The sequence below is a fragment of the Parambassis ranga genome, chromosome 16, assembly GCF_900634625.1.
Source record: "Parambassis ranga chromosome 16, fParRan2.1, whole genome shotgun sequence".
NCBI classification, from domain to species: domain Eukaryota; kingdom Metazoa; phylum Chordata; class Actinopteri; family Ambassidae; genus Parambassis; species Parambassis ranga.
This window is the reverse complement of record NC_041036.1, coordinates 20,744,365-20,766,071: the sequence shown is the minus strand read 5'-3', so window position 1 is coordinate 20,766,071 and position 21,707 is coordinate 20,744,365. Positions and strand designations below refer to the sequence as shown.

The 21,707-nt window shown below is 43.9% G+C and overlaps 1 protein-coding gene across 1 annotated transcript in view; it reads right to left on the bottom strand.

Annotated features, from left to right (window-relative positions):
• Nucleotides 1–15,468: 15,468 nt before the first annotated feature.
• agmo (alkylglycerol monooxygenase) overlaps nucleotides 15,469–21,707 on the bottom strand; it is a 41,090-nt gene continuing 34,851 nt past the window's right edge. The window contains exon 13 of the mRNA XM_028426479.1: nucleotides 15,469–16,029. Coding sequence (XP_028282280.1) covers nucleotides 15,949–16,029 — 81 coding nt within the window. The 3' untranslated portion in view covers nucleotides 15,469–15,948. The remainder of the gene's footprint in view (nucleotides 16,030–21,707) is intronic.

Genomic DNA, 21,707 nt, shown 5'->3' with positions numbered 1-21,707 from the left:
AAAAATGTACACCACTGTTGTGTGAAATTAGAGGTGTATATTATATTTGTATATCTGTGCTACTTTGATTTTACCTTATCTTTACCGTATGCTATTTATTTACTGCTATTTAACTAGTCAGCATTTGACCTAAGTAAAGTGTTTTTCTTAGAACGGTATGAGAAATGCTTCTCCACATAATGATGTAGTTTTTTTCAATTAGCCTCTCAAGGTTGGCACCAAAAAACCAATACATACACATCTCAAAACTGATGCACTCACACTTAATGCACCAAGTAGCTACTTACACACAACCATCCCACTATCCTCTGTAGAAATCAGTTTGGAAAGGACCGACTTTCAATGGATGAACCATCTGTTTCACACAAGGTAACCAATCAGATGAATGAAGGCACGTCCTGGTTTTTGACTCTTGGATAGAAATGATCATCTTGTGACATCACACAGATGTTGCTGTGTTTGTGTATAAAGGGTTGCTTTTACTTATTGTGTCTGATACACAGCCACAGCTGGCACAGGACAGTACTACCTCCCATAGTTTGTCTGCGTTGCGTGCCTTCTGGGGCTCACACCAATAATATGTTCACAAAAGCTCTGAATCTTCTTTCTTTTAGTTTGATCTAAAGCTGTGATGCACAGGTGCAGACAGTCATTAGCAGCACTGCAGGTAATCCACAGCTACTGCAGGTGGTTCCATTCACAAAACTGTTATCATCTTATGATTAGCAGATTTGTTGCTGGTGGGTAAAATAACATGAGTATTACATATTGAATGTAACTAAGAGGAGGGAAGAAGAAAGTGTGCATGCCTCTGACATCCAGGTTTGGGTTAAGCCCATAAAGTTTACATGCTGCTTGGAGCCTGGCAGGATGGATTGGTGTGAGTTTATAAGAAGTCGCTGTGAATCAGAGATGAAAATTTGATTCTCTAATCCCCACCAGGTCAATACGCTGCTTTTCAAACAATAAACCATGGGTGACAAAGGACATCAAGGCATCACTCAACAGAAAGAAGCCTTCATGAGTGGAGACGGAGGGGAGATGAGGAGGGCCCAGGCAGAGGTGAAGGAGAAGATTGGAGAGGGCAAGGAGAGCTACAGGAGGAAGCTGGAGAGCCAACTTGCCCGGAACAACTTGAGGGAGGTATGGAGTGGCATGCGAACCATCACCAGCCACAATAGGATCTCTGACCAGCTGATGGATGGAGATCTGCAGGAGGCCAACCAGCTGAACCTGTTTTTCAACAGGTTTGATAGTCCACTCCCTGACCACCCTCCCCCTCCCTGTGATGCACCATTAACACCTGTCAATAACAACAATGTACCTCCTCCTCCTCCCCCTCCCCCTAACCATACTAACCAGTCTCACCTCCCCATCAATAACATCACCCTGCCCCCCTTACCCCACCTTCCATTAACAACCCCCCAGCCTCCCTGCCCCCCTCCCCCATCAGATCTCTCTCTCTGCTCTTCTGTGTCCACAGTTACCATCACCACAGAAGATGTGAGGAGGGAGTTCAGTCGCCTACGACCGGGAAAAGCTGTAGGACCGGATGGACTCAGCCCCAGAGTACTCAGGGACTGCGCCACACAGCTGTGTGGGGTCTTCCAGCACATCTTCTCCCTGAGTCTGAGCCTGATGACTGTCCCTGCCCTGTGGAAGACAACATGCCTTGTTCCTGTGCCCAAGACCAAACATCCAAGCACACACAGCGACTACAGACCAGTTGCTCTGACTTCACATGTGATGAAGTCTCTGGAGAGGCTGGTCCTGAAACACCTGCGTGCTGTTGTGGAACCATCGCTGGACCCCCTGCAGTTTGCTTACCAGCCACGTATTGGAGTGGAGGACGCCATCATCTACCTGCTGCACAGAGCACACACCTACTTGGAGGAGGCAGGTAACACTGTTAGAATCATGTTCTTTGATTTTTCCAGTGCGTTTAACACCGTGCAGCCTGCCCTTTTGAAGAGGAAGCTCCTGGACATGCAGGTAGAGACCCCACTGGTCACCTGGATCACTAACTATCTTACAGGTCGACCACAATTTGTGAGGCTGAGGAACACCGTCTCGGACACGATAGTGAGCAGCACGGGGGCACCCCAGGGCACAGTACTGTCTCCATTCCTGTTCACACTCTATACATCGGACTTCAGACACTGCTCACAGTCCTGCCACCTGCAGAAGTTCTCGGATGACTCTGCCATTGTGGGCTGTACCAGCAGAGGTCGGGAGGCGGAGTATATGAGTGTGGTGGACAGCTTCGTGGAGTGGTGCAGACAGAACCACCTGCAGCTGAATGTCACAAAGACAAGAGAGCTGGTGGTGGACTTCAGGAAGCACCAGACACTCCCAGACCCGGTCAGCATCAAGGGTACCAACGTGGACATTGTGGACAGCTACAAATACCTGGGTGTCCACATTGACGAGGAGCAGCACAGAACGCCACAGGAGGGCCTTCCTGCCATCAGACTGTATAACTCCTCCCCTTTCTGTAGGGAGAGGAGCTAGATAATCATGTCAGGCATCACTGTCATTCCCTCCACTTGTCTATATTTATGTTTACTTAGCACCTTACATCTCCATATTTGTATCCATGCATCATATATTGTGCTCATACTGCGTACTGTACTCTGATTTGGATTATAGTGACACTTATACTCTTATACTCTGTACTTAACTGCATTTAATGTAACTTGATACCTCTGGCACAAGAATTTCCTTCAGGATTAATTAAGTTTTATCTTATCTTATCTTATCTTAAAACGGGAGGAATGGAAGGAGGTCGTCTGATGAATCATATTTCCTCTTGCAACATGACGAACAGGTGCATTCACTGTAGCTATGTCACTTACCCAGAGATAACAGCACCATCTGCTGTGAACCATTTGTCACTCCTATTCAAAATGTGGAAGTTAGGAGGAAAAAATTCACACTGTTAATCTGTTAGACAATGATTTATTGAATAAATTATCATCTTCATTCAGAATTATAGCTCAAGTGCGTTGTAAAGACTCAGGATTAGAACACCAAACATACTGTTACAGCATGGATTGTCAAGGCTCAGCGATGAGGAGAGGACACAAGTGCACGACAGGAGCGGTTCTCAACAATCAAAGTCATTTATTTCTCGCAAACAAACAAATCAAAGCGAACTCCAGTCAGTTCCAAAAGTCAAAAGGGCTCTTCTTAGCATGAGGTTCAAAAAGGTACAAGGCAAACAAGGTTTTACCATGGCGTGAGGTCAAAGTCCGTGAAGGCTGGCAAGGCGTAGAGAGGACGACATGAACCCGCAAAGACACAAAACAAACTGACACTGAGTGAAGGGAAGACAGACTAGATATACAAGGGAGGCTTGGAGACAATGAGACACAGGTGGCACACATTAGGGAGGAGCAGGTAATCCCGGGAGGAGGAGGGAGCACACGAGGAAGGGGAAGTCAAGACACCTGAAACAAGAGGGAGGTCAGTGATTTCAAAATAAAACAGGAAGTAAATACAGAAACAGAAAATAAAGCAAGAATCAGGATAACATAACAAAACACCAAAATAAAAGCCCTGGCTCAAACCTGACTCCTGACAGTACCCCCCCCCTCAACGTGCGCCTCTAGGTGCACCTCCTGGCTTATCCGGATGTCGGCGATGGAAAGCCCGGATAAGGGTAGGGTCCAAGACCCGAGATGTGGGGACCCAGGACCTTTCCTCAGGGCCGTATCCCTGCCAGTCGACCAGGTACTGAAGGCCCCTGCCCCGACGTCTCACATCCAGGAGTCGACGAACGGTGAAGGCTGGCTGACCGTCGATGAGTCGAGGAGGTGGCGGAGGAGCGGCAGTGGGTTGGAGAGGACTGGAAATGTACGGTTTCAACTGTGAGACATGGAACACCGGATGTATCCTCATGGCTCTTGGAAGGCGGAGCTTGACGGAGACTGGATTCACAATCTTTATTATTTGAAAAGGGCCAATGAATCGTGGAGAGAGTTTTTTGGATTCGGTGCGAAGCTTGATATTGGCTGTAGAGAGATAGACTGATTGACCCACGGCATAGGATGGAGCCTTGGAGCGGTGACGGTCAGCCAGCCGCTTGTTTTGAGCAGAAGATCGTAGCAAGGCTGCACGGGCCTCCCTCCAGATGCGTCTGCACCGCCGGAAATGGTGTTGGACGGAGGGCACTGCGATGTCTGCCTCATCTTCAGGGAATAGAGGAGGTTGGTATCCTAGGGAGGACTCGAAGGGAGAGAGACCAGAGGCAGATGAGGTGAGTGTATTGTGAGCGTACTCTACCCATGGCAGGTCCGAACTCCATGATGCTTGACGGCGGGTGCAGATACATCGGAGAGCGGCTTCTAGGTCCTGGTTAGCCCTCTCCGTCTGGCCGTTGGTCTGGGGATGGAACCCTGAGGAGAGGCTGACGTTGGTCCCGAAGGCAGCACAGAAGGCCCGCCAAACCTGCGAGATGAACTGAGGCCCACGGTCAGAAACAATGTCACTGGGGATGCCGTGGAGCCGGAAGACATGTTTAATAAGTAGCATGGCAGTTTCAGAGGCAGTGGGTAGCTTAGTCAATGCAATGAAATGTGCTGCTTTGGAGAAGCGGTCAACAATGGTGAGAATGGTTGTTTTCCCCCTGGAAGGGGGCAAACCTGTCACGAAGTCCAGCGCAATGTGTGTCCACGGCCGGCCTGGCACAGGGAGAGGTTGAAGTTCGCCGGCAGGGGGTTGGTTGCTAGACTTGGCCTGGGCACAAGTGGTGCAGGCTGCCACAAACTCCTTAGTATCTTTGGCTAGGCCGGGCCACCAGAACCGGCGGCGAATGAATGATTCTGTCCGGCGAGCCCCAGGATGGCAGGTTAGGCGGGAGGAATGGGCCCACTGAAGGACCTTGGAGCGCGTGGTGAGAGGAACATACAGTTTATTAGTGGGGCCCCCACCTGGATCAGGATCCGTTGCCTGGGCTTCCCGGATCTCATTGGCCAGCCGCCACGTCAGGGCCCCCAGAACGCAGGAGGGAGGCACAATGAACTCTGGTTCATGAGGAGAGCCAGGAGGTTCATGGAGTCTGGAGAGAGCATCGGGTTTACCATTCTTTGAGCCAGGGCGGTAAGAAATAGTGAAATTAAATCTTTCAAAAAACAAAGCCCACCGCGCCTGCCTTGAATTCAGCCTCTTCGCAGTCCGGATGTAGGTCAGGTTTTTATGATCTGTCCAGACTACGAAGGGGTGTTCTGCCCCCTCCAACCAGTGACGCCATTCCTCTAAGGCCAGCTTGATGGCCAAAAGCTCTTTATTGCCTACATCATAATTCTTCTCCGCCGGGGTGAACCGGCGGGAGAAGTAGGCACAAGGGTGCACCCTGTTGTCTTGCCCTGACCTTTGAGATAGGACCGCCCCAACTCCATAGTTTGAGGCGTCAACCTCGACAATGAACTGGTTGGAGGGGTCTGGCTGAATCAAGACAGGCGCGGAGGAAAACAAAGACTTAAGGTGGCGGAAGGAAGCATCTGCCTCAGGTGTCCAAACAAAAGGAGCTGCCGGGGAGGTGAGAGCCGTCAGGGGAGCCGCCACCGTGCTGTAACCCCGGATAAACCTCCTCAGGAAGTTCGCGAACCCCAAGAATTTCTGAAGCTGTTTACGGCTGTCGGGGGTCTGCCATTCCAGCACGGCTTTGACTTTCCCTGGGTCGGATCTCACCTCCCCTCCCGCCACCACGTAACCTAAAAAGGAAACAGAGGGTGAGTGAAATTCGCACTTGCCAGCCTTCACAAACAGCTTGTTTTCAAGCAGTCTCTGGAGCACCATCCTAACATGCCGCCTGTGTTCGGTGGCGCTCCTGGAAAACACCAAAATATCGTCTAAATAGACGAACACAAAACGATACAGGAAGTCACGAAGAACATCATTAACAAGATTCTGGAACACTGCAGGAGCGTTAGTTAGCCCGAAGGGCATAACCAGATACTCAAAATGTCCGAGGTGGGTGTTAAAGGCGGTTTTCCACTCGTCACCTTTGCGGATACGCACCAGATGGTAGGCGTTACGGAGGTCGAGCTTGGTGAAGATCCGAGCCTGCTGGAGAGATTCGAAGGCAGAGTTCATGAGTGGAAGAGGGTAAGTGTTCCTGATAGTGATCTGGTTAAGTTCATGGTAATCTATGCAGGGTCTGAGAGTTCCGTCTTTTTTCCCTACAAAGAAGAAACCAGCACCCACAGGGGAAGAAGACGGTCTGATTATGCCTGATGCCAGAGAGTCCGAAATGTACTGCTCCATTGCCTCGCGCTCGGGCTTTGCCAGGCTATACAGCCTGGCCTTAGGCAAGGAAGCTCCGGGCTGGAGGTCAATGGGGCAGTCATATGGGCGGTGAGGCGGCAGGGAGAGAGCCCTGTCTTTGCTAAACACGGCAGCCAGGTCGTGATACTCTGGAGGCACTAGAGACAAATCAGGCGAGGGCGGCGTTTCCACCGAGTCAGGAGGGTCATAGCTTGGGTGTCGAGCTGAGCGCAGACAGGTGGCGTGGCAGTGATCACTCCAGCCGGTGATTCGGCTGGAGGGCCAGTCAATTATGGGATTGTGAAAAACGAACCAGGGGTGTCCAAGAACTACTGGGTTTTGGGGAGAGGAAAAAATGAAAAATTTAATGACCTCATGATGGTTACCAGAAACTACTAAATGAATGGGGGCAGAGATAGATGTTACTGTGGAGACCAGATTTCCATTTAGTGAAGTGACAGGAATGGACTTATCCAGGGGAGTCATAGGTATGCCCACCTGTCTGGCCAGCTCGAAGTCAAGAAGGTTCTGTTCGGACCCGGAGTCCGCAAGCGCTTTGGTGGGAAGAGAGCCACCCTTAAACAGAATAGAAACATCCAAAATACATGAATTTGCTTTTGTGGGCAATGGGCCCCCCCTCATCAGATTGCCCACAGTTATCGACGAGCGGGGGCATTTTGGGCGAAGCTGGCAAGCAGCAACCATGTGACCCTTCTGACCGCAGTAAAAACACTCACCCGACCGCCTCCGGTGCTCCCGTTGGAGTGGGGTAAGGCGGCTACGACCCAGCTGCATGGGCTCTTCTACCTGCGTGGCTGGTGGAAGTTCACCTGTGGAGGATGAATGAAAGGGTGTTAGTGAAGGCGTGTGGTTGCTCACCCTAACCGGAGAACACAGAGGCTTATGTCGATCACGTAGCCTGTTCTCTATCCTAGTCACTAAAGAAATCAAATTGTCAAGCGTGGGGGGCAAGTCCACGGATATCAGCCTGTCCTGAAGCTGATCTGAAAGCCCATTCAAAAAGGCGTCATACAGAGCAGTTTGATTCCACCCGCTGTCTGTGGCTAGAGATCTAAATTCAATGGCATAATCCATCACGCTGCGAGCTCCTTTCGAGAGGTTGAACAGGGAGCGGGCTGCCTCTCTGCCCGGCCGAGACCGTTGAAAAACTTGGGAGAAGGCAGCAATGAAGGTCTTGTAGGTAGCGCAGTTTGGTGTGGCGTTGTCCACCTCCGCCGTAGCCCACGCCTCAGCCCGTCCGGAAAGACAGGAGATGAAGAGGGAGATCTTAGATTCATCGGTGGGAAAGGCGGATGGTTGTCGAGCAAACAGCAGTCTGCATTGGGTAATATATGGGCGGCAGTCACCTGACTCGCCCGAGTAGCGCTCTGGAAGGGCCACGGGGATCTGGAAGGTCGATGGCTGTGCCGAAGCAGGTGAAGGCACGGCGACGTCGGCGTTCTCCGCTGGGATGGCAGGTGGGTTAACAGGAGGCTGCTGCTGTTGGAGCGGGTGGGCGAGCCTGCTGAGCTGATCACTCAGGGCGTCGTACTGCCGTTTGGCGTTCCCTGAGAGCTCCACGTAGGCTTGGTGGAGGCGCTCGAGTTGCTCTTCCTGCTGCCTGAGACGGCATTCATGCCCAGAGAAGGCCGACTGAACCGACTCACTGTCTGCTGTGTCCATTATGGTCAGTTTGTAATGTCAAGGCTCAGCGATGAGGAGAGGACACAAGTGCACGACAGGAGCGGTTCTCAACAATCAAAGTCATTTATTTCTCGCAAACAAACAAATCAAAGCGAACTCCAGTCAGTTCCAAAAGTCAAAAGGGCTGTTCTTAGCATGAGGTTCAAAAAGGTACAAGGCAAACAAGGTTTTACCATGGCGTGAGGTCAAAGTCCGTGAAGGCTGGCAAGGCGTAGAGAGGACGACATGAACCCGCAAAGACACAAAACAAACTGACACCGAGTGAAGGGAAGACAGACTAGATATACAAGGGAGGCTTGGAGACAATGAGACACAGGTGGCACACATTAGGGAGGAGCAGGTAATCCCGGGAGGAGGAGGGAGCACACGAGGAAGGGGAAGTCAAGACACCTGAAACAAGAGGGAGGTCAGTGATTTCAAAATAAAACAGGAAGTAAATACAGAAACAGAAAATAAAGCAAGAATCAGGATAACATAACAAAACACCAAAAAAAAAGCCCTGGCTCAAACCTGACTCCTGACATGGATCTGTGAAGGTGCTAAATCAAAGAATCCTGTTGTCAATCCACTCTATGTGTAGAACATACAGATGAACGAAAAAAAAAGTTGTTGCAGTAAACAAGAAAATAACTATGAAATATCACGATTGTACCTGTTATTATATTCTGTTATGTCTTAACAAAATACATTACTGTGTATTTCAATCAAAATAAGCTGACAGCAAGAAAGGTTAATGTTAACAAAATACATTCACAAATGAAAAGTACTGATAAAAGTAACAAACACAAGAAAAACAGGGAGATGAACTCAAAACAATAAGTTATTTTATATTTAGGATTAAACAAGGATTAAATAAGGAAACTATAAATTCTTAAAATTCTTCTTTTCTGAAGAAAATGCAAGTTTGATTGCTGCAGCTTCTTCTTCTTCTTCTTCCATACGTCAAACTTGAATTCCAAATCGTTTCCGAACGCCAGGCTCAAAGTTGGAGTGGTTTTTGAGGTTGCATGGCTGTTGCCATGGTGACAAGCTGACACACAGAGGCGCACAAAGCTCTGAATTCCTCTGATTCTCCAGCATTTCAGAGCAATCCTTCACATCAGCATTCAAAGTAATGCTTCAGCTGCAGCAATCAAACTTGCATTTTCTTCAGGAAATGCCCTTTCTAGTTGGAGACTCACTCTCCTCAGCACTCTACATAGGACAGAATGTTTTCAATTTTTCCCCAAACAAAGTGCAGATATCCTCCTCTGTTTGGTGGAGAGTCAACCACAGCAGCAGTGCTGCTTGAGTTAGACTCATCCTCAACTTCTTGGCTTGTCGAGTCAGTCTCATCTTCAACTCCTTGGCTTGTTGAGGGAGCCTCGACTTCAACTCCTTGGCTTGTTGAGGGAGCCTCGACTTCAACTCCTTGGCTTGTTGAGGGAGCCTCGACTTCAACTCCTTGGCTTGTTGAGGGAGCCTCGACTTCAACTCCTTGGCTTGTTGAGGGAGTCTCGACTTCAACTCCTTGGCTTGTTGAGGGAGCCTCGACTTCAACTCCTTGGCTTGTTGAGGGAGCCTCGACTTCAACTCCTTGGCTTGTTGAGGGAGTCTCGACTTCAACTCCTTGGCTTGTTGAGGGAGCCTCGACTTCAACTCCTTGGCTTGTTGAGGGAGTCTCGACTTCAACTCCTTGGCTTGTTGAGGGAGTCTCGTCCTCATCTATTGCTCCAGTTACAGCAGGTGCCAGCCTTCGTTTAACATTGGAAGCAACAGAAACAATCTTCCTCTTGCAACCACTGAAGAAGTCTGTTATAGAAGATCTTCTAAGCACACCTGATCTTATCAACAACCAAGAAAGTGAAGCTGTTGATCCAATGACAACAATGGCTAGCCCCATTCTGGTCAACAGTTGTTTCTTGGTGTTATTTGATAAAAAGTATGTTAGACTGTGTTCATTAACCATCCCCTGGTCTGGTAGAAATATTTCATAACTCACTTCTTGTGAATCGAATCCAAGTGTTTCTTCGGCTCTCAGAACAGCGCCTCGTGTCATTCCTTCAATGGATTGATATAGGTTGGGGAACAATAACTTTAGTGGACAGAACCGAGTCATGTTGCCGGTCAATGGAAGTCCGTGAGAATGATATATGCTGCATGTATAAAGGTTTTAATGAGTGACATCACAGAAGTGCCTTTGATCTGCCCACATAGGCTCCGCCCACTCTCTGCTGTGTGACTGTGATCACTAAGAACATCAGAATGTTTGTATTTTAAATTAGCAGTTGATTGCTGTTGCTAGGCAATCAAACTATTGTTCTTCACCCTCTTTCTTCTATTTACTTTGATTGCTGCTAGGCAACAATTAGTTTGATTGCTGCTACACTCAAAAAACTCAAATTCAAGCCCCTCTTAGTGGTGAAACTTTATTATGTTGTTTGTCTTATGTAAATATTATTAATTCCAACAGTACCCAAATATGTTCAGCAGCTGTAACATAAATATATTTGCTTTGACTCCGAGGCCCTCTCAAACCCAACCAGAATGAGTTCAACTAGCAGAGCAAGAGCATGCGCAGTAGATCTGCCTCTGCTTGAAACTACTGTTGGTACGTTTTCAATGAGTTTATTATCTTTATGTGAAATAATGTGCATGCCTTCAGATAAATGGACATTGAGCTTAAGAAGAAATGTCAGTCATTGTTCACGTTGGGGTAGACAGGCTACAAGCAGCTAAGATTAGTTAGCATTCGTTGTAGCTAACATGGTCGCGTCATACAGCAGTCAGAGGTATGCGGTGAACAGTACTCGGAGTTTTCTACACAGGCACGTTGAATTCATCCTCAACACACTGAGAGCGCAGCTCGTCGCCAGCTGACGCAATCCAACAGGGCTTTGCTTTACTTTTGCAGCGTAGCTGGCAGGCTACCGTTAGCGTGTTAGCGCTCTGTGTTAGCCTGAGCAGCACTTGTGTGTGCAGGGGTACAGTCAGTGTAGTTTTAATGCGAAACAATACAGTCGTGCAGGGATTTATTGAAGTGAAGCAGTGGCATATTTTCGCGATATGTTTTATTTTTTATATATTTTCTGTCTGCAGGTGGGTGCCTGCTCCCCTGCGTGTGTGTCTGTGCTGCTGGAACTGCGCCGTACGTGACGCAGAGCAGGGGAGACCTGTGAACATGCTGAAGTGACTTTGTTTAGTAAAAGGAAAAGGTATAAACATGTTCTATAGTAAGGGACCATTAAATGACTTCTGTTGTGATCTGGCGCTATAAATAAAAATAAAATAAAAAAGAACTCATTGGAAGAGCTCTGTGGTGGGCACCAGTCCATGGCTTTCCTTTATAACTTTCGAAATTGGTGGGCCAGGTTTCCAAGACTTTGTTGGCAGTGATCTCACCAAACAGGTGCCTCTTGTTCTATCTGTAATGCAAAGAGCATTAGCCATGGAACGACTGAGAAAACATCTGCAGCTTTCTCTTCATCAGCAGTGTGTTTTAAGAGCAGTAGCTGCTTCCACAGCCTCATTAGATAACACTTTGTCAGTGGTGAAGGATCTGGGTTGAGCACGACCTGGCCCAACAACTGCCAACACATGTATTAAATATTATTTGTAAAAGATAAGTTACTTCTGGGAGATTTGACAGAGGCACCTCATTCTTTAGCAGCTTTTTCTTTGAATGGTCTTCAGCAATACAGGCAGAACGTTTTTATAGACAGAAAAATAATATAGATTAAATACATAAAAACATGAATCACATGTAGATTAGACTGAACAACAATGTCCACCCAATGTCCACACCCTATGTGTTTACTTCCTTTAGCAGCTCAATGATAGTATTGTCAGGTGCTGCTGAGCATGATGAAGATGATGGAGAAGCGTCTATGCATTAAGGAATATAAACCAAACAGTAGCATATTAAATGAAAAACTGACCCTCCCATCCAAACCTTTTAGTTTAATATGAACACATTTGTCAATTGTCAGTGATAAATAAGTTGTTCATTGGTCAAGATGACGGGTGGTTCCGGGGGACTCATTCACGAACTCTTCAAAGACATTGGCATCAACTTCTGTGTCATATTGGTCATACACCTTCATATCTAGCTGCCTGTCTTCTGGTATGTTAAATGTTTGGCACGCTGAAATAAAAGGAAAAGTACAGAATGTATGAAATTGTTTTAAAGAACATAAAGAGGTCATTGCCATCCATTTTAAGGCACAGCACAAACACTTAACTTAGTTTAGAAGGAATGGTTTTATGATGAATTAGACGCACTAACCAAGTGAAAAGTTGATATTGTTTTATCTGAAGTACTAACTAACCATCTTTCTTGAAGGCATCACATGTTAGGTCTTCTGCTACCCCTCATGCAGACAGGCGCACATTTAACACCGTAGTTATTCTTCTTTTTGGTGGTAAGAGCTGGCTGAGTTGAACTTTTCACTGTGTGTGTTTTAATGTCTTCCCATTTTCATTGCCCTGTGTGTGTGTGTGTGTGTGTGTGTGTGTGTGTGTGTGTGTGTGTGTGGGCGTGGCTTATGTGAGCACATCAAAGGCACAAAGGAAAACTTATGATGTCATCAGGAAGATTACAAGCACACCACTCTGACATCACCCCTGTCTTACAGTTTACAGTATCTCCACAATTCTAACTCTGTTGTTCAACTGTGCATCAAATAATGTCAAACAAGTATTCATCATCAGACACAGAGTCAAAAAGCAGATGGAACCAATGTCTCAAAAAGCTAAAACAACAGAGCAGTGGATCATCCTCAGTTTTCTCTCCGACGTTTGTACAAGGATCTTCTCATTACAGGCCTCACTTTGTTGCTGAGAGGTTTAAATATCTGTTAGAAAACAGTGAGTCAGAGAGAAGTGCCACTGGTCAAGGAGACATGTGTCTGCTTAGAATTCTCCAATCTTGTACTGTGGGATTTTTCCTTGTTTGCAAGAGGATCCTTGTCTCAATATGTACCAATATAAAACAACAGCTGGCAACTGCTTCTTCCAAAAATGAAGCAAGAGTGGAGGACGAGACTTCCTCAGCCAGCACCAGTGCAAAGGTGACGACTCCCTCAACAAGCCAAGGTGTTGAGGATGAGTCTAACTCAAGCAGCACTGCTGACTCTCCACCAAACAGAGGAGGATATCTGCACTTTGTTTGGGGACAAATTGAAAACATTCTGTCCTATGTAGAGTGCCGAGGAGAGTGAGTCTCCAACTAGTGCAACAACTCAGCATGGTCCCAGGTTCTTACTCAGAACTACAAAACCAATATACTAAGTTCTTGCACAAGCTGACAAACCAAATGTGTTTGTACAGTATATCTGTTACTTAACATCTGAGACAAAACAGATTTAAGTACAGTATATAAAGAAAAGGATGTGTGTTACTTAACAGTTTGGGACAAAACACAACCTGTTAGGCACAGAACATACTAATATATAATATATAATTTATATATTATATATACAAGATACAGATTTAAATACAGTATATAAAGAAAAGGGTGTGTGTTACTTTTTTTTTTACAGTTTGGGACAAAAAACAACCTGTTAGGCACAGAACATACTAATATATAATATATAATTTATATATACAATTATAAAATCAACAGCACTGCTGTGTTCACAAAACAGTCTTCAGTCTGAGGCAAAACACAGATTTAAGTACAGTATATCAAGAAAAAAATATGTGTGTGTGTGTTGTATATCTGTTACTTAACAGTTTGGGACAAAACACAACCTGTTAGGCACAGAATATACTATGATATATAATTTATATATATATATATATTATATACACAAGATACACTCGCATTTTTTTCCTTATATACAGAACTTAAATCTGTGTTTTGTCCTAAACTGTTAAGTAACAGATATACTGTAGTATATACTACAGTATACAAACAATTTATTTTTGTGAACACAGCAGTGCTGTTGATTTTATTTGTTGATATATATATTATATCAATAATATAAATTACCTCGGTTTACCCTGCAAAATTGGATGGTACCTGCGAATAGAGCAAACATGAGCAAACACACGTGACCGTCTTGTCTGGGTACATCCAAAATAAGAGAACATTTGTCATCCTTAAAGCTGTGTGTGGCCTTTTTGATCTCCCTCATGAGTTGAGGTTGAGACTGCTGGACAACATTGAAACAGTTTTCAACAGAGGGGGAACTCTAAAGCCTTAGTAACTCTGCCAGAGCGTCTCTTTGGGTCACTTTGCCGGTCCCAAGCCCGAAAAAGGGGGAGGTTTGGACGAAGAGCTAGCAGCTCCACTCTATATAACATCTAACCTTCTAACATGAACATTCTTCTAACAATAAACACAAATTCATTCACGTAATATGGATCTCGACAAAGCATTAAAATCATGACGTTAATTTGAGAAGAGACGGCCTAGTTCAACAGAAAAACTGTCTTTACTACAGCATCCATCGCAACTACATGCAAATGGACAATTATGAAAAATCAATCAATCTGGCAACACTGCGCTCTAGTGGTTTTTATCAGGCAACTGCCAGACTTTATTCCATGTACTTGTTTACGTTTGCAGTTTGCATCATCAGCAGCTGTCAGTATACATACATACTAACAGCATGTTAGCAGCTATGTTAGATGGTTTTTGTTTTTCTTTGATTGTTTTATGGTCAGATTCAACATAATACATGTCTGTTTACAGACCACACACATACACCAGCAACTGCATAATACACACGTCTGCCGTGGGATTCAGCTAGTAAATTGTTGATGTCAGGTCATTTAAGAGGTACTTACAGATAACAGCTGTGCTGTTGCCTTTGAGTTGAAACTTTATTTTTTCCATTTCATTTAAGCTGATTGAGAACCTCAGTTGGCCGACTTCAAGCTCCTGGATATCTGACTACTTACTACCTAGACCTACCTTCATGCCTATAAAGGCATAAGGCTGTGTGCAGATACCTGAAGACACTGTTTGTGTTGAACTCCCAGTGTCTGTCAACATGAATTGAGTTAATACATAGGCTCATCCAGAAGGGTTATCCAGGTTTTGGGATAGTATCGACCCATGGTCAACCCTAGTACAGAGTTTCCTACAATATATGTACTGTACTACAAATTAGGACAAGCACCAGTGCTGATACAATGTAATGTATGTATTACCACCACCGGTGACAGCGACCAGGAACAGCTTGTACATAGATCTCAGTTGTTTGCAGTCTCAGAATGAGACTCACCTTCTTTAATTCACCCTTTTTCAATGTGTCTTCACATTAAAACACTGAGTCACAGGTTTAATCAGGCTCTGGGTTTAAAAGGGACCAATGATGGTTTGATAAGGAACCGTCTGAATGTGCATGCATACCTGGGGTTTCCTTGAAAATAAATAAGCAAATAAATAATAATAATAACAATAATAATAATATTAACTAAGGGTTTCAATAGGGCTCTTGCACCATTCGGTGCTCGGGCCCTAATAATAAAGCTCACAGCATCAGTTAAATTAAAGAACACAAGAACTGATTACACTAAATTGGTGTTTTATTACAAACGACAAACACTAGGACTGTACAGTCTCGTGCAGTGCTGCAATTTAAAATGAATAGTTGATGAAAAGGCATCAGTGTGAGCAGTGCTTGTTTCAATAGAGGTATATACGTGCATGTGAAATAATAAACATTCTGGATGATTGATACTCGAGCACCACTTTTAACAGTGTTTTTTTCAACATGGATAACAACATGGATTGCCATTTTTAATAATAATATACCCATAAAAAGAGCTGTTTATCAGAACAGATAAAAGTAAGGAAGCACCTTAATCTACTGGGTAAGTGGGAATTGGCTTCATTAAATATAAAGAGTTAATCAAACAATATAGTTCTCTGCATAATAAACATTAAAATGTAATCAGATCATCTTTTTACAGTGTTTTGATTAAAAACATGTTATTATGGAATTATGTAGGTTTTCCAGCCAGCACTCGGTGTCGTCTCCTGTTGACTCAGGCAGCCTTCTTCTTGAGGCTGAGCAGCTGAGAGATGCTCTGCAGAGCCCAGTACAGCAGAGAGAGGGAGACAAAGGCCTGGGAAACACACAGGGGAGAGTTAGAAGGACTACAGTATCCATTCAGGATCATGGCTACAGACTCAAGATTAGAGCGCCAAAGAGAACGAGGGATTAAATTACAGATTAAATCTTTGTTAGTACTTACATTCTAATCCTAATTTATCAATTCTTTGACACATTTTATTGATTAAATACTTACAGGAATGTGTATAACAATAGTTTAAATAATGCTAATGGATTACTTTTTTTTAATTCTTTGTATGGACAAAATGATGTCTAAATCATAAAACAACTATTTGACAATTTAATTCAATATTTCATTATCATAATCTCATGGACTAACTAAAAGTATTGCTGGTGGATATCACCCTAATATATTACTTGATTATTAACTGGTGTAATAAATATTTCAAAATAATTGTTTTAATAAATCTAAATTAATTAACTGAATCAAACAAGAATCAAAATAATATAATTGGATTTTTTTTTGCTTTTAAAAACTTATATTTCAGTGATAAATTATGGATTAAAATGATGTGCTCTCTTCCCAAGTAAAGACCAGATTAATGTGAATTTAAATATACAAATCCTCTTCACTTGAACAGGTGATTTTAGATGGAACTGGCCTTGATAATAATATATCTCTAAATAAAATTGAATAACTAGGACTAAACTGATGTCTTAGCTAAAAACACTTTGACACATGAATGCCAGGTATGAAAACATGAGGCTAAGCAGTGAAAGTCAATCTGTAATTGAAAGAAAACAGTCACATGCAGCCAGTCTCAGGATGATAGTGGGCTCAGGGGTTAAGGAGCAGGTCTGCTCTCACGACAGGGTCAAAAGTGTCATAACCACAGGGGAGGTGGGACTTTGCCAGAAACAGCCCTCGCCTTCACCCCTCGCTGCGTTCTGGCCCATAAACTGCATCCTACAACACAACTCCAGCCAAAACCAGACCACTGTCCATCATAGGCAGAAATGCCTGATGGGAAAAAAAAAAAACGACATTTCTGTCTGAACACACCAGCTGTTTTCCTCTGGGAGATGCAGAGAGAGAGAGAGAGAGAGTATAACACAGACCTCCTCTCTCTCTGCTCCTCTACCTGTCCTGAGAACAGAGTCCCTGCTGAGAGTGATCGATGGACGAAACAAAGGAAAAGAAGGGAGGGTGTTACGAGATTAAAAACATGTCTGACCCTCATCCTTTCAGGTTTCCCGACACTGCTGCCAAAACTCACAACCAACCGGGTTACACAGCTGGTATCAGATGAATGCAGGAATGCCGCATTTATGTACAATATTCATCATTCTGTGTCACAAAATGTATTCACTATAGTTACGCTGTTATGTAAAATATGACATTTCATAGTGAGGTACTCAATGGTTATATCTACTCCACCTTTTTTGTATCTGATGTACACATCAGAAGAATAGTTATAGAGAAGCAGAATAATATGATGATACAAAGTTACATTTTCCAGTGTAATGTTATCTATTTACTCTATATTGAATTTAGATCTAGTCTAATGATGATGGTGATGACCGCATACATATGCTGTTTGGACATTAGAAAATGTGTCTCAAAGGAAAAACAGATGGAAGATTACAAATTGTCTCTGTCTCTGAGACAGATTAGGATGCAGAGTGGGGTGCTGGCCTGGCAAAACTCTGCATATTACATCTCACAGAAAAACCCCCGAAACATAACAGAGGGCTGTATCAAAGTCGCACGTCGCGGGCACCGATCTCCCCTCGTTCACCCCACTGAGCTACAATTTAACGGACTCTACAGGAAATCCATGTGGGACAGACTACACAATGGAAGCAAGCAGGTCTGATCATTTAAGCACAACAGCTTTCAATCTCAGCAGATTCATTCACACTCACTTTGTTCTGAACACAGGGCACACACACATGGATCTGAATAGTATTAGATATTATTATCTAAATGTGCTTCATCACTATCTAACAAATATGAAGACAAATAATTGTTTCAATAGTAACAATGTTTTAACCATTAATGTGTAAGAATTAAAAACAGAAGTTGGTGAAGATGGCTAAACCTGTCACTAAATAATTATAAATAGGGCCGACAGAAAGGTAGGAAGGTCCACAGACATACAGATATATACATAAATAGACTGACAAAGGACAGATAGATAGATCTTCCAGCTTTGAGCGGGTTAACATGTCGGCTCTTCGCCGCTCTCTAACGCAGCTGCACTCGTGATTGAAATGAAAACATGGCAGAATGGCTGCTGTCAGACGTGTGATGTATGACCTGTAATGGGATGTTTCCAGAGCTCCCTCTCCATATGGCTGCCTACATACAGTCCACCAGACCTGGACTGAACTGTATCAGAAAACTCAACCGTTCAACACTGACAGCTACAACAGCACAGCTACAGTGTTTCATTGCTGCCCTGGCATGTTAAAAATGTAATGTATACATTTATATTTACACTACATTTTGCTGATAATGCTGTTGTTTATATTTAAAAAGTCCTTTGTGCATACACGTATGTTTCTATTTCTGTTTCAGCCTCTGTAGTTCATTTTCCCATGACAGCTGTACAAAGTCAGAACTTCATATTGCCTGCCCACCTCAGCCCAAGATGGCAACTGAAAGAGCCTTCCCCATCCAGCCTCAAACCGAAGAAGGGTGTTAAAAATATGATGCAATACTGCTGATGAAACTGCACTACTGAGCCTACAAATGTCTGTTGTTGAGGAAATGACTTCCTGTGTGTCTTTGTTAGCACTTATGTATTTCTCCTGTTGAGGCTTTTACTTGGAGACCTCTTTCTGTAATGTAGTGATGTTTGCAATTTGACACACCCACAAGATGGAAAGTTGAAAAAATTGTGCCACAGTACTCCATTTAGGATTTATGGACTAATGCTCAAGCGCCTAGCAGGAATGGGAACAAAGGATTGAAGCACTTTGATTTGTTCATGAAGTAATTTAAGGATATATCTAATTTAGCTCATGTGTTGCTATGTGAAACTTTGCTGACGTTTATGTTCATCAGTTTGACTCATACACATTATGAAGCCAAAGGTCATTATTTTTAGGTCCTACACCATTAGCTTAACTCTGTCCTTTTCAGGCAGCAAATGATCCAGTAACTACAGTAACCGAGATGCAAACTATGATGTCTTTTTTATAACCAGTCAACTTTTGTTTAAAACATAGCAAACATATAGTAAACATTTCAATAATTGCAACAACAACAGAAGGGAATTAAAGTTTGGGGTCCTCTGGCTGGAAGTGTGGGGGGTGTCAGGGGTCACATACATGATCAAAACGAACCGAAAATTGTGATATTTCACCAAAATCAATTCATTCTGCGTGTCACGTTTTAAAATTCACCATAAAAACTGTTAGCAACTGAAACATCTAATAAAAATTAATAGTAATAAATATCCTGTGTTCTTTGGCGCGACTGGGAAACCATTAATCATGCTACTGTGACTGGCAGTCACACAGCAACAGTTCTGCAATTTCTCAGTATGCATGGGGAGAGAGAGACACCTGAGCAGAAAGGATGTGAAATATATATGAAATATATATATATATATATATATATATATATATATATATATATATATATATATATATATATATATATTGGAGTAATAAAATACAGTAGAGAAGACTACCCTGCATTGTAGGAAATTCACTCGATAGTGCTGCTGAGGAACTGCAGACTATTGTGCCTCTGCATGGTGAACTATATAAGTTCCATGCAAGAAAGACAAGATAGCAAGATATTTTCACATTATTACAACATAAACATGTTATTACAATACACACTTTTCACTCTATAATGTGAAACTGTTTGGAACATACAGTACACAGCAGAGGGTCTGGGATAAAATGTGTTCAAACTCAGTCACTCCTGTGAATAATAACATCATAAAAATTCCAGTATTTTCTGTGAAAGTCTACAAAAAGCAACCCCCCCCCCCATTTCAATACACCAAACAGGGGGTTAACAGATGTGCATGTGCACTTACACAGCCTATATATATAGCCATTCAGTGACACACACCTGCACAAACGCATGTGTGTCCTCACACACATACTGCACGTACACACACACACACACGGAGGACTTCCTGTTCATTATGAGCTGATATACGGCCTCAGTGTTCGGCTTGTTTGAGCAGACTCAGGAAGGATACGGTGAGCAGGTTAACGTCCCACCAGAGAGCCGCCGCCGTGCCTACTCTGTAGCACTGCCATGAGAAATATCGCCGTTACACTCCCACGCACACGCCTACAGCACGGACAGCCAGACAAAACACATGTGAAGTGGTGCAGTGAAAGTGTAGCAAAGCACGCGGCCGTGTAATGATATGCTGATTTAGAACGATGCGGCTGTTTAGAACGTTGCGTGCGTTTGTTATTGAAAACATACACAGACGGTCCTTTTCATACCTCAAGTCCAGCAGCTAGTCACCAGTGCAGCCTCAGTAAAAGAAGTTTATGTTGACCATGGGTGGTCAAAAAGCACTAACGCACTGAAAAAAACAAGCTGGAACCTCTGTATTTTAATAGAGCAAAGAGAAGACGTCTGGGTCCACTGTGAATTTGTTCAAAGTATCCGTATGAGTCTCTGAGGGCCTGTAAGAAGTGTATCCTTACTCCTTCAATCCATCCATCCATCTTCAACTGCTTCTCCTTCAATCCACCCACGCATATTTATAAGAATTATAATGGTCTCTGTTGTGTAGTTTTCTGTGGGATTTAAGGTAGTTACGTCCAAAAAGAGAGTCATTTACAAAAATCAGCTCAGCAATCAGGAAAAATGTCCACCTCTGACAAAGACAATGAGGCGAGAATGTAAAACAGGATTGGACCACAACGAGAAGGTTCTAACTGGAAAACGAAGCAGTAAGTCAACTTAAAGAAGATGACCAACTGTATTTGAGAAAGCAGCAGGTTAGGACCTCATAGAAGGTGACGTCTGTCAGTGTGAGAGAGCAAAAAGTTCATGAGTGGACAGGTTCAGAGCAGAATGCAACAAACAGCAGCAGGGTGAGGGCTCTCTCTCATTTGCTGCTGAGCACATCCCTGTCCTTTTACAGGTGCCACTGTAACAAGTTTATCGAGAGTTCATCCTGCTGCTTCTTTCAGATCATCAATATGTCACATCATCCATCAACAGCAGTGATCCTGTCCATTAGCAGACATACATGTCTGTGCCATAACAACCATGTCTGACTGAAGATGTGCTGCTTTGGATCACCAGCTGTTTCCTTCTCCAGGCTTTTCTCTGCCATCATTCTGGTACAAGTTCATCATGGCTTCCTCAGTCCACAGAGTCTTCTTCAGGAACTAGTCTAATAAGTCTAGTCCTTTCTGATCTCGAGTGTGACCAGTGGTCTGCATTAACTTTCATAAAGACGTCTCTGACTGTAGACTATGACAGTGACACGCCCATCTCCTCCAGACTGTTCTTGACCTGATCAGATGTTATAAAGGGTTCTCCTTCACCATGGTTCATTCCTTTATTTTAAAGAATGCTCCAGTGACGATTGTATGGGCTTCTTGCAGTGTTTTTTATGTTTTTCAGAATAATGATGGCCTTTAACTGGCATAGCACTCGCAGCGACATCAGTCCTTCTGAATGAAAATGACCTGGACAACTGAGAATCTTCATCACCTCTTCACCCGTCACGGTGA